The sequence below is a fragment of the Cibotium barometz genome, chromosome 34 (genome assembly GCF_041138505.1).
Source record: "Cibotium barometz isolate CiBa-2024 chromosome 34, ASM4113850v1, whole genome shotgun sequence".
Lineage (NCBI taxonomy): Eukaryota > Viridiplantae > Streptophyta > Polypodiopsida > Cyatheales > Cibotiaceae > Cibotium > Cibotium barometz.
Window position 1 is genome coordinate 2,746,439 of NC_141079.1, and position 14,291 is coordinate 2,760,729.

A 14,291-nucleotide genomic window follows, 5' to 3' on the forward strand; every position below is an offset into this window, starting at 1 on the left:
AGCCCTCAACAAGAGTTAGGCGCCTCCTCCTTTTTCTGCCCGACAGCCCCTCTTTTACCCCAAAAAGAACACGTGGCCCCAAAAATAGCTTATGGGCCACGTTTTTCTTTAATGAAGGTCTTTATAATAATTCTTAAAGGTTTTTAATCCTTTTAAGCTAAAATCTCTTTGCCCCCCTTCACACTTGGGGTTGTCCACACATGGGCTTCCTCTTTCACTCCAACCTGATGCCATTCACACTGTCCACCATGTCCCCGTGCACACCTGCATCTTGTCCAGAGAAAAACACAGGGTCGTAACATACCCCCCTCTTGAAAAATGGCAAGCGTCCTCGATTGCACTCAATGGCACAGTAAAGCATCTCATGAGCAAAGATACCCCATATGGCAAAAACAATGGCCCTCCAATGCATCTGGGTGATAAAACAATCATCCTGCACAATAGGCCACACTCTCACGCCAAAGTGACAAACACCTCTTGCTTGTTCCTTTAGAACCTACAGCAAAAGTCTAAAACCAAATGCAAACACGTTACCTGTGTTACCCAAAAACAAAACCATGCATCATTCTACATATGACACACATATGCATGACACACACATGCATTCGCAAACAATATGCTCCTCAAAATGCTCTACCTACTCCAAAGTAACAGTCTAAGGGCTGCTCGCAAGCCTTACGCCCATGGGCATCCCGCAGGACCCACGACTGATGGTACAACATGAGCATATGCAAGCACTCAATGCATCCAAACACTACATCCAGTAAGTACTTTCCCACATATGTCTCATGGCCATCCCGCAGGAGTCACACCCAATGGTGCATCCATGAACATAATAAAGCACTTGATGTATCATACCAAAACATACATGCAGCACACGACACAATGCAGAGTATTTCCCAATGTATTCTCAGCGGTACCAGGATCCAATGGCACCAGAATACAAAAATACCTCTACCTCAAAAAGTGTATGCATACATGCACAAATAGAGTTCGATCCATATTTCCATGAACCAAACCAACTCTAGGACTGCTCGCAAGACTTATGCCCTCCATAGAGTTATCCATAGTTGCAGTTATAGTTCAAGGTGCACGCAACTGTGAACCATACCCAACTTTTCCATCTCATGTGACTAGTACACAATATCATAGAAGTCCCATAAGCAGATGTACTGTCAGCCTCAGTACCTTCGGGTGAATACAAAGATGTCACCAAGCGACTCCTAGATAACAAATGAGCCTGTCTGTAACAAGGGAGCGGAGGTGCTACCCCCCTCTTGAGCATCAGGCAATGCTCCAAACCTATGCTCTGCTGAACCTGAATGAGCCGTAACAAGAGTCGACTCCAACTCATAGGCATCAAGATAAAGCTGCAAATCCTGAGGTGAATCTGCTAAGTCACCCTCCTCCATCCACTTCGCATCCATCAGTGAACCTCCTCCATCCACTTCGTATCCATCAGTGAACAGCTCTTGAACTTCACAGGATAGCGACGGGAAACTTTACCCTGTACCTTTCTTTCCTTATGTGCCAGTATATGCTCAGGAATAAGAACCTCGTCAAGTTCCTCCACTTCCATCTGAGCCTCATCTGATACATCCTTAGGCACCCAAAACCTGCTTGCACTCCACCCAAGTGATAAGCACAAGTCCTCGATGAGGCATAGCAGATCACCACTACTAAACATAGAAAGAAACTGTCTTCCTAACCCATGAAGCCTCTATGAAGATACCACCGGTGACAAACTGTCGAAAGCCATAGCCTTCAACGCATCTCCTGCACCATAACACTTCAACTGCTTCTTGTTCCTGGCCGACTACTTCTTGTCCTTGGTGTCTTTTCTCCTAAGCTTCATCTTCAGCTCTTGCTCTTCACCTCATATAGACAAAGACACAAAATCCTGTACTGTGTCCTGCACTTCCTCTTTCCTCATGTTGAAGCTTTTGATGTGACTCTCATGAGACAACCACGAGCTCGCCCCCTTAGGAAAGTTGGCAATTGTCCCAACCAAAGCAACCACGGACTCGCCTCCTTGAGAAAGTCAACGATGTGTCCCGGCAACGGAACCTTGTAAACCGGCCTTCAGAAAGCAAAGGGCGGTGAAACAAACACTCGCACATAAAACACTTCAACACCATTGAGGACCTAGAAAAGGAAAACAAACACGGGGAGCTAGAGTGCTCCTGCAAACAGTACACAGACACCGATTGGCCCCAAATCGCAGTGGCGCCCCTTGCGGTATTTCTTTAATTGAATATAAGAGCTTTGATTACAATATAAGGCTGGGAACTCAGCCGTCGCAGTAGAACCCTTGAAGCCTGCAAAGAACCTGCATCTGGCTTCTTGTCCACTCGGCATCCACAAACAAGTCCAGCCATTGTTCGCATCGAAAGACTCTTCTCACATTGAGTCTGCATACAGAAGCTTTCTCCCATGATCAGGACTGCCACAACCATCCATAGCCTCTCACACTATGAACAGCATCACACCCTGACACATCCAGTGCTTCTGCATCACAACACAGACTCCCAAACTGTCTCTCAAAAGAGAACTCGTATCACAGCACAGCATACCATACAGTTGACACACCTGTACAAACCCTCTCTACCTTCCAAGGGTACTATCCATCTCTGTCATGGATTCCCTGTCCCCTGTCTTATCAGTAGCAAGGCTGTACCAAACATGTGTCCATTCCTGTACTTTCTGCCTGCATGTGACCTATCTCCTAGAGAAACCCAAAAACATGTTTCCTCGAGAAACCTACGGCCTGTTCCCACATGAAACCCTTAGGCCTGTTTCCCTTTGAAACTTCTGTCCTGTTTCCATACATCTAGTTACCTCTTCCCTCATGAAACATCTGGCAACATAGAGATGCCCATAACTGTAGGTCCCACTGTTTCTTTCTAGCAGGAAGAAAACAATCTGCTCCATGAGCACGCAGCCATGCGAGCTTGCATCACTCCCATGCCAAAAAACATAACCACAAGACCTGTACTTGCGGTCAAAAACCCAAGCACATAGCTGAATTTGCGACCAAACAAAAACCCAAGCACATAGCTGAATTTGCGACCAAACAAAAACAGCCCATAAACTGTCCCAAAACAGTCCCGAACCAAAGCATAGAGAAGCTGAAAGTTCCATCACTTGAACGCCATCGACATGATGTCTATGTTCATGAATATCCAGCCCTTGTTCACCTTCATGACAAGAAAAACCAGCCCTTGTCTTCTGCAAAAACACGCCCCCTCCAAAAAGCACCAGTACTATTGGGCGTTTCATAGCAAGCAAGGGAGGGAAAAAGAGAGTTAAGGCGCATGTGCAGTCCCACTGCTTTCACCCAAAAAGCAAGCACAGGAAGACACTCCGCTGCGCCTATAGTCCCTGTAGGGCAGCCCGCCAACAGTTCCTTCCTGCTGTCCGTACAGGCCTGCATCTACCACCTGTACCAGCCGCCAGCCAATCTGCAGTCCAGCCCACCTGTTGGCATGGGAAAGAGAGAGGGCACACCCAGCTCTGTGCGCCTGCAGTCCTGCAGCCGCCTGCAAGGGAAATTCCTGCTGTCCGCCTCCTTCTCCTGCAGCTGTACCTGCTCACAGATGCTGTAGCCAAGCTGTGTATCCAGGAAGAGAACCAGCCAGCCATGTATTTTCAGGCGACCAGCCCTCCTCAGTGAAAAAGCACAGCCCTCAACAAGAGTTAGGCGCCTCCTCCTTTTTCTGCCCGACAGCCCCTCTTTTACCCCAAAAAGAACACGTGGCCCCAAAAATAGCTTATGGGCCACGTTTTTCTTTAATGAAGGTCTTTATAATAATTCTTAAAGGTTTTTAAACCTTTTAAGCTAAAATCTCTTTGCCCCCCTTCACACTTGGGGTTGTCCACACATGGGCTTCCTCTTTCACTCCAACCTGATGCCATTCACACTGTCCACCATGTCCCCGTGCACACCTGCATCTTGTCCAGACAAAAACACAGGGTCGTGACATACCCCCCTCTTGAAAAATGGCAAGCGTCCTCGATTGCACTCAATGGCACAGTAAAGCATCTCATGAGCAAAGATACCCCATATGGCAAAAACAATGGCCCTCCAATGCATCTGGGTGATAAAACAATCATCCTGCACAATAGGCCACACTCTCACGCCAAAGTGACAAACACCTCTTGCTTGTTCCTTTAGAACCTACAGCAAAAGTCTAAAACCAAATGCAAACACGTTACCTGTGTTAGCCACAAACAAAACCATGCATCATTCTTCATATGACACACATATGCATGACACACATATGCATTCGCAAACAATATGCTCCTCAAAATGCTCTACCTACTCCAAAGTAACAGTCTAAGGGCTGCTCGCAAGCCTTACGCCCATGGGCATCCCGCAGGACCCACGACTGATGGTACAACATGAGCATATGCAAGCACTCAATGCATCCAAACACTACATCCAGTAAGTACTTTCCCACATATGTCTCATGGCCATCCCGCAGGAGTCACACCCAATGGTGCATCCATGAACATAATAAAGCACTTGATGTATCATACCAAAACATACATGCAGCACACGACACAATGCAGAGTATTTCCCAATGTATTCTCAGCGGTACCAGGATCCAATGGCACCAGAATACAAAAATACCTCTACCTCAAAAAGTGTATGCATACATGCACAAATAGAGTTCGATCCATATTTCCATGAACCAAACCAACTCTAGGACTGCTCGCAAGACTTATGCCCTCCATAGAGTTATCCATAGTTGCAGTTATAGTTCAAGGTGCGCGCAACTGTGAACCATACCCAACTTTTCCATCTCATGTGACTAGTACACAATATCATAGAAGTCCCATAAGCAGATGTACTGTCAGCCTCAGTACCTTCGGGTGAATACAAAGATGTCACCAAGCGACTCCTAGATAACAAATGAGCCTGTCTGTAACAAGGGAGCGGAGGTGCTACCCCCCTCTTGAGCATCAGGCAATGCTCCAAACCTATGCTCTGCTGAACCTGAATGAGCCGTAACAAGAGTCGACTCCAACTCATAGGCATCAAGATAAAGCTGCAAATCCTGAGGTGAATCTGCTAAGTCACCCTCCTCCATCCACTTCGCATCCATCAGTGAACCTCCTCCATCCACTTCGTATCCATCAGTGAACAGCTCTTGAACTTCACAGGATAGCGACGGGAAACTTTACCCTGTACCTTTCTTTCCTTATGTGCCAGTATATGCTCAGGAATAAGAACCTCGTCAAGTTCCTCCACTTCCATCTGAGCCTCATCTGATACATCCTTAGGCACCCAAAACCTGCTTGCACTCCACCCAAGTGATAAGCACAAGTCCTCGATGAGGCATAGTAGATCACCACTACTAAACATAGAAAGAAACTGTCTTCCGAACCCATGAAGCCTCTATGAAGATACCACCGGTGACAAACTGTCGAAAGCCATAGCCTTCAACGCATCTCCTGCACCATAACACTTCAACTGCTTCTTGTTCCTGGCCGACTACTTCTTGTCCTTGGTGTCTTTTCTCCTGAGCTTCATCTTCAGCTCTTGCTCTTCACCTCATATAGGCAAAGACACAAAATCCTGTACTGTGTCCTGCACTTCCTTTTCACTTTCCTCATGTTGAAGCTTTTGATGTGACTCTCATGAGACAACCACGAGCTCGCCCCCTTAGGAAAGTTGGCAATTGTCCCAACCAAAGCAACCACGGACTCGCCTCCTTGAGAAAGTCGACGATGTGTCCCGGCAACGGAACCTTGTAAACCGGCCTTCAGAAAGCAAAGGGCGATGAAACAAACACTCGCACATAAAACACTTCAACACCATTGAGGACCTAGAAAAGGAAAACAAACACGGGGAGCTAGAGTGCTCCTGCAAACAGTACACAGACACCGATTGGCCCCAAATCGCAGTGGCGCCCCTTGCGGTATTTCTTTAATTGAATATAAGAGCTTTGATTACAATATAAGGCTGGGAACTCAGCCGTCGCAGTAGAACCCTTGAAGCCTGCAAAGAACCTGCATCTGGCTTCTTGTCCACTCGGCATCCACAAACAAGTCCAGCCATTGTTCGCATCGAAAGACTCTTCTCACATTGAGTCTGCATACAGAAGCTTTCTCCCATGATCAGGACTGCCACAACCATCCATAGCCTCTCACACTATGAACAGCATCACACCCTGACACATCCAGTGCTTCTGCATCACAACACAGACTCCCAAACTGTCTCTCAAAAGAGAACTCGTATCACAGCACAGCATACCATACAGTTGACACACCTGTACAAACCCTCTCTACCTTCCAAGGGTACTATCCATCTCTGTCATGGATTCCCTGTCCCCTGTCTTATCAGTAGCAAGGCTGTACCAAACATGTGTCCATTCCTGTACTTTCTGCCTGCATGTGACCTATCTCCTAGAGAAACCCAAAAACATGTTTCCTCGAGAAACCTACGGCCTGTTCCCACATGAAACCCTTAGCCTGTTTCCCTTTGAAACTTCTGTCCTGTTTCCATACATCTAGTTACCTCTTCCCTCATGAAACATCTGGCAACATAGAGATGCCCATAACTGTAGGTCCCACTGTTTCTTTCTAGCAGGAAGAAAACAATCTGCTCCATGAGCACGCAGCCATGCGAGCTTGCATCACTCCCATGCCAAGAAACATAACCACAAGACCTGTACTTGCGGTCAAAAACCCAAGCACATAGCTGAATTTGCGACCAAACAAAAACAGCCCATAAACTGTCCCAAAACAGTCCCGAACCAAAGCATAGAGAAGCTGAAAGTTCCATCACTTGAATGCCATCGACATGATGTCTATGTTCATGAATATCCAGCCCTTGTTCACCTTCATGACAAGAAAAACCAGCCCTTGTCTTCTGCAAAAACACGCCCCCTCCAAAAAGCACCAGTACTATTGGGCGTTTCATAGCAAGCAAGGGAGGGAAAAAGAGAGTTAAGGCGCATGTGCAGTCCCACTGCTTTCACCCAAAAAGCAAGCACAGGAAGACACTCCGCTGCGCCTATAGTCCCTGTAGGGCAGCCCGCCAACAGTTCCTTCCTGCTGTCCGTACAGGCCTGCATCTACCACCTGTACCAGCCGCCAGCCAATCTGCAGTCCAGCCCACCTGTTGGCATGGGAAAGAGAGAGGGCACACCCAGCTCTGTGCGCCTGCAGTCCTGCAGCCGCCTGCAAGGGAAATTCCTGCTGTCCGCCTCCTTCTCCTGCAGCTGTACCTGCTCACAGATGCTGTAGCCAAGCTGTGTATCCAGGAAGAGAACCAGCCAGCCATGTATTTTCAGGCGACCAGCCCTCCTCAGTGAAAAAGCACAGCCCTCAACAAGAGTTAGGCGCCTCCTCCTTTTTCTGCCCGACAGCCCCTCTTTTACCCCAAAAAGAACACGTGGCCCCAAAAATAGCTTATGGGCCACGTTTTTCTTTAATGAAGGTCTTTATAATAATTCTTAAAGGTTTTTAAACCTTTTAAGCTAAAATCTCTTTGCCCCCCTTCACACTTGGGGTTGTCCACACATGGGCTTCCTCTTTCACTCCAACCTGATGCCATTCACACTGTCCACCATGTCCCCGTGCACACCTGCATCTTGTCCAGACAAAAACACAGGGTCGTGACAGAAGGTAATTGATGCCCTCGGTCATTTTAAACAGCAAAGCTTTCAAAGATTCGTCCACACAAACAACCGCATGGGGTCCCAATCCCCCCCCTTCTTCTTGCGGAGTATTTGCTTTACTGATGAGAATATAGGACAAGGCTAAAGCTTGCATACATAAATACATCATCATGTCTCTGTGCAAACTATGCCAAAAGCTCGGCACAAAACAGTGATTTCTGCCACATTATCGAAATGCACTTGGCTGAATTGTAATCTCAAAGGTCTACTGACTTTGGCTACTAATTTGGGCTGGCTTGGAACAACAAATGGCTGCTGAAATTTGCTTATCCTTTAGCCTGAGAGCTGGAGTGAGAGATAAATGCCAAATGAGGAGGATGGGGGGCTCCTTATATAAAAATTCCACACAACCCCACAATCCTACACCCCCCCCCCCAAAACCCCCCACGTGCAACCACAAAGCCCACAATGGTTGGCCAATGTAAGGGACATGAAAATGGGATTAGATGCAGTCAAAACCCATTTGACCTTGGGCATCTGGCTGTGCTGCCCAAATGCAATCCCTCAAACCTGCTCCAGCATCATCCATGTTATGTTCCCAACTTGTTCATTCTCATAGGCCACATGCATGAACAGCCAGCGTCGTTTTGTTCCACCGATGAGTATGCATTAAACATGTGATGTGCATAGACTCATGGTGATGGGAATTGACATTGTTTGGCATACTTACTATTGCCCTCATACTAAGTATGCTCAAAGAACAGAAAGGCAAAGCATGTCCCTAACCCATGAAAGACAGGGGTCGTTGAATCGGCCTCGCTTACAAAGAAGAAAGTCAAGCAATTCTAAGATTGCTGACATGCCGATCTCTGCTAAAATAAGTCATCACCATTACCATTCCGAGATTGTAGATGTGCCCACCTCCACTGAAGTAAGTTTTCGCAATCACCTCCTCATTTTAAGTTCTACAGAGTTATCCACTCCAAATGGTCTTGCTTGTCCCTATTGTCGGGGAAACGCTCGCGTGTCAGCCATGGCATCTCTCTCATGTCTCTCTCAGCATCTCTCTGCCATCTGACTCCCCCCATCCTTGACAGCCAGGCCTCGCCCTCTCCAAGAAAAGGACTCCCCCTCTCCTTTCCCTACTCCATCAAAGTCCCTTAGCCGAAGCTTGAGATATTGTTTGGAACTTTGGATACATCAAAGTGATAGCAATTCAATAACATTCTGGAAACCAGGTGGGTGTCCCCGGTCATGTGCACACCTTAATTCAGTGCCACGTAAACATGATTATTTCCAAGGTGTCCAGGTGAAACCCCCCTCCAAAAAAAACAATAAAACCAAAAAACAAAACAAAAACTCAACGGAGATAGCTTGCTAATGGATAACTCACAAACTTAACGGAGACAGCTTACTAACGGATATATTATTTACATGCTTACATAGCAGAATTGCGAATAGAGAAACGTGCACTTACAGTAGCAGAACCATAGAGCATCGATATATTTAACGCAGGACAGTTTGATCTTCTCCGCCTGCTGTGTTTTCCCTTGAGAGATCTCTGCCTTCTCCTTGACAACACCATTCGAAGAGTTATCTTCCATGTATGTATGTGTGTATATATATGCAAGCGTTTATGCATATCTGTATGTACATACATACATAAGTGTGCCAACCATGTACGTGTATATGTATGCAAGCTTGTGTGAGTTCGTGTGTGTTTTTATGTGTAGTGTGTGTTTGTATATGCGTATGTGCATATGTGTCTATGTGCAATTTTCTCACATAGACTTATTTATGTGTGTGTCTCTCTCACATGCATTCTCTTAAGCTCTATCATGTGCATAGATATAACACTCCCTCACACACATACACATGTACATGCACACTCGTTCTTCACACCGGTCTCGCATACTCACTCTCACTCTCTCTCTCTCTCTCTCTCTCTCACACACACACACACATACACACTCTCCACACATAGGTGTGGCTGGTGTGTGCGTATATATGTGTGTGTGAATGTGTTTATATATATAATAGTATTAATATAATATTGTTATATATTTATTATATGTATATTGATTTATATATCATTATTATATATCTACTATATATATATAATACTTATTTAATATCCTTACTTATTATATGTTTACATATTGTTATTATATGTATTTGAATTTTATATTTATACTTATTTATTATATGTTTTTATATTTTTTATGTTATATTATTTATATAAATTTTGTTCTCTCAACATATCCTTACACTCCTCTCTCTCTCTCTCTCACTCCCCTTTCCCAATATGTGGCCTCCCATGTTGAGAACACGGATTGGGCTCTCCTGACAAAATGACTATCTAATCAGATGCTATTCTTACACTAATAACTAAGCTAATCTAAGGTGGATAGAAATAATGAAAACTCATCTTAAGTGTGTGCATTAGGAATTTTTTGGACCCAAAGAGGGCCTCTTGGATTAACTTTTGATCAGGAATGGACCAATAGGAAGAGGGTTGGGTGCACATTTTTGACTTCTTTGACCCTAGGGGACCTAAGCTTTGGTTTGCTAATGGGGCCTAATTACTACTCTTGTCCCCCTACCTCTTGGGCCCAAACTTAGAGAATTGAAATTTTTTAATTTTTTTCCAAAAGTGTGTTTTCCCTCTCAAACTTCCCCCCAACATACTCTAGGTTTGGAAAGCTCATTTTGAACCTCTTTCTTCCTCTTCTAAGCTCTCCATTGCTGCAAAAACTCCATACCTTTCAAGCTCTCCCTCCTTGTCAAGCTCCCTCAGTCTCAAGCTCCCTCTCTCTCTTTCTTTCTTTTCTAAGCTCTCCATTGCTGCAGAAACTCCATCCCTCTCAAGCTCTCCCTCCTTCTCAAGCTCCCTCCCTCTCAATCTCCCTCTCTCTCTCTCTCCCTCTCAATCTCCCTCTCTCTCTCTCTCAAGCTCCCTCCCTCTCCATTGCTGCAGAAACTCTATCCCTCTGTAGTCGACTCTAGGTTCAGGAAGCCTATTCTCAAACTCTAACCCTCTTTTAAGCTTTCCATTGCTGCACTGAAAACCTTGAACTTTCTCTCCTCTCCACTCCTCACTGTTGTAAAACAAGCTTTTCTTTTCCCTTCTTCTCTTTTCTTACCACCATGGCCTCTTCCAGTAATGTGAGAAGACCTAGGGAGAAGGTGGAAGAGCTTGTGCTGCAACAAGATTCAGGGTTGGGCATCCATTGGAGAGGCAATGTTTGTATCTCAAAGCCCAAGTGATCTTGTACAGAACAATATCTTTTTCTTTTCTCACTCATATTTTGTAGATAAAAAACCAGGTTTATTTGGCAAGCTAGAAGAGATCCCCAACCCCCCTCTTAACAATCCCGAATGGCCCAAACCTGATGCTTGGACCATCTTATGCTTAAAGTTTAAGATGGTAAGTGATATCAAGACATCACTCAAGTTTTCAAAGGCATCTAGGTCAGTAGGGCTAAATTGGTTTTATCCTTTACATGTTTTTGTGCACATGTTCAATTCCATGCCAATGCACCAAACAAAAATAATGTATATTTGTAAGGAGGTACGGTCTGCCCTCATTCAAGGATTACTAGGAGAGGGTTGGGAGGTTAATGAGGGGTCACATCAAGGTGATGTGTACAAGTGCAATGTAGTAGATTCTACAGTGTCTTTCAGGTTCTTGAAGGCACGCTCTATTTTGTACATGCGTCTACACTACCAAAGATGGATGCAAAAGCACGGGACATGGATCCCACTTCAAGCCTCAGAAGAAGAAATTATGCCTATTGAGGTAGCTGTGATGATGCAAAATGGATGGATTGAGCGAGTGGCAGCAAGCAAGCATTGGAGCCTAGCAGACCTGTGTCAACACTTTAGCATCATGGGCTTTGACAATGTGGAAGAGTCAAGTTTCAAGTTGATGAGAAGAAAGGTATATCTGATTCCACTACATGTCTAGAATTAACCCTTACACTTTCTGGTTATTGTGCCACTTTCTATATTTTTATATATTGGGAAGCGTAAGGAGGGGACAACCATGGTCTCAGAATCATGGCAAATGGGAGACCTTGAATTTTCAGCACAGCAAGGTGCATAGCCCTACCAACACATAGTAGGCATGTGAAAGAGCTTGAAGATAAACTGAGTATATGGAAAAATAGCCTCTGTTCAGATGCCCACCCTACTATGAGATCCATGGGAGATTCCATTGTCTTTTCCGAGATGACCACGGAGGCTTGTGCAGGAGCCGGCCCTTGTCTTCCATGCTTCTGCACTTTGTGCAATGCAGCTGCATTGCGGCAATTACAATGACCACTAGAAAGGCAGCCTCTCTCTCTCTCTCTCTCTCTCTCTCTCTCTCTCTCTCTCTTCACCTTCTCCCTCTTTACACCTCTCTCCCCCCAGGCCTACCCCCATCTCACCCTCTCTCTCTCTCTCTCTCTCTCTCTCTCACACACACACACACACGTGCATCCTCTCTCTCTCTCTCTCTCTCTCTCTCTCTCCCTCCCCCTAGGCCTACCCCCATCTCACTCTCTCTCAAACACACACACACACGTGCGTACACACATGCACCCTCTCTCTCTCTCTCTCTCTCTCTCTCTCTCTCTCTCACACACACACACACACATGTACACACCCGCACATGCACTAATGCAAATGCGCACACACATGCACCTCTCTCTCTCTCTCTCTCTCTCTCTCTCTCTCTCTCTCACACACACACACACACATGTACACACCTGCACATGCACTAATGTAAATGCACACACACTCCCCCCCATAGACACTCTTTCACACAGAAATTCTCTCTCTCTCTCTCTCTCTCTCTCTCTCTCTCTCTCACACACACACACACACACACACACAAATAAATTTACACACATAATTTTAATTAATTAAATTTTAATGATGGGTGCGTGTGGTGAGGTGTTATCACTCTCAAATAAATGTGTATTACATGTAATCTCTCTCTCTCTCTCTCTCTCTCTCTCTCTCTCTCTCTCTCTCTCTCTCTAACACACACACATACACGTACACACCCACATATGCACTAATGCAAATGCACACTCTCCTCCCCACACACACACTCTCTCACACAGATTTCTATGTCTCTGTCTCTGTCTCTATCTTTCTATTTGTTTCTCTCTCTCTCTCTCTCTCTCTCTCTCTCTCTCTCTCTCTCTCTCTCTCTCTCTCACACACACACACACACACACACACACACACACACACACACACATGTGCACGCACTCTCTCTCTCTCTCTCTCTCTCTCTCTCTCACACACACACACACACACACACACACACACATGTTTTATTATATTGTGTGTGTGTGTGTGTGTGTGTGTGTGTGTGTGTGTGTGTGTGTCTACACATATATATATATACACATGTGTATTTATAAAATAAAGAAACACACACATACACATATAAATTTAATTAATTAAATTTTATTTAATATTAAATTTTAATGGGTGGGTACATGGTGGGTGTGCTCACTCTTGAATATGTGTATCTTACATACAATGTCTTTTGCCTTTTCTTGACAATAAGAAAAATACCTACACCTTGAAGTTTTTATCAAGCTCACCTTTTATGAGGGAGGCCCTTATTTTTTCTCTCATTAAAATCATAAGGTAAGAAGAGATAGGTCTCCTTTCAAAAATTAAAATGACAAGAGATGAAATAAATCAAATTTGAGAAGGGGGTAGCATGAATCTCTCCGCTTTCTCCTTTGGCTCACTCCCTCCTCTCCTTTGGCCATGTGGAAGGGGAGATGGCTAGAAAGAGTGACAAGTGGTAAAGAGAGAAACTTGTGCTTAATAGAATAGATTTTCATACATGTACATACACATATGTGGGTGTGTGTAGTATAGATATGTGTGTGTGTGTGTGTGTGTTAAGCATAGCAAAGTATCTCGCCTACAAGGTATATTCTCAAGCTCAACTACACCACCCTTTGCATTTGAGACACAATGTATCATCTAGTATATGTAGTGATGGCCCAAACGTGTAGTACTATAAGTTTGTAATACAATTGTGAAAGAATAAATTTATGTACCACCATTTTTATAAGATCAACAATCTATTGAAAAACTCTTAAATAAATAAATATCACCTAAGGGTCGAACTTCGCGTACACCCATCCACAACAAACGTAAGATTCCTCCCTTCGGCTTTTGAGGTGTACAGGTGTAAGAACCTCCCCTTCTGATCTTATAATTATTCCCCTCTCTGAAATAAAAGAAAGATCTTGTTTTATCCCGTTTTGGCCTAGAGAGAGAAAAATGTCTAGAGAGAGGTAATTTAAAATTGAGATATTTTTGGATATAAAAATCCTCCTAGTGTCTAAAATGGTTTTCCCTGAAATAGAAATTCAAAAAGAACTTTCTAATGTGCAATTGGAATTAATAAAAAAAAGGTATAAAGGACCTTAGCCTAAGGATCTAGATTTTCAGAAATTTTTGAATTATTCTCCAATTAAGGTTCCTATGGACCAATAAGATTAATCCAAATGTAGGGAGGAGATAAATTAAAGAATAAAAGAAAAATCCCCCAAAAATGAGTAAATGCTCACATAAGATGAAGAGTTGACTAAGAACAAGGAGATATTTAGAGAAAATGATGTATTTTTGACACCTCAGTGTGGG

General features: G+C 44.4%; 1 protein-coding gene across 1 annotated transcript in view; it reads right to left on the reverse strand.

Moving 5' to 3' along the window:
• Positions 1 to 9,327, reverse strand: part of LOC147618606 (uncharacterized) — a 49,024-nt gene extending 39,697 nt beyond the window's left edge. The window contains exon 1 of the mRNA XM_086774443.1: positions 9,106 to 9,327. Coding sequence (XP_086630569.1) covers positions 9,106 to 9,232 — 127 coding nt within the window. The 5' untranslated portion in view covers positions 9,233 to 9,327. The remainder of the gene's footprint in view (positions 1 to 9,105) is intronic.
• Positions 9,328 to 14,291: the final 4,964 nt, after the last annotated feature.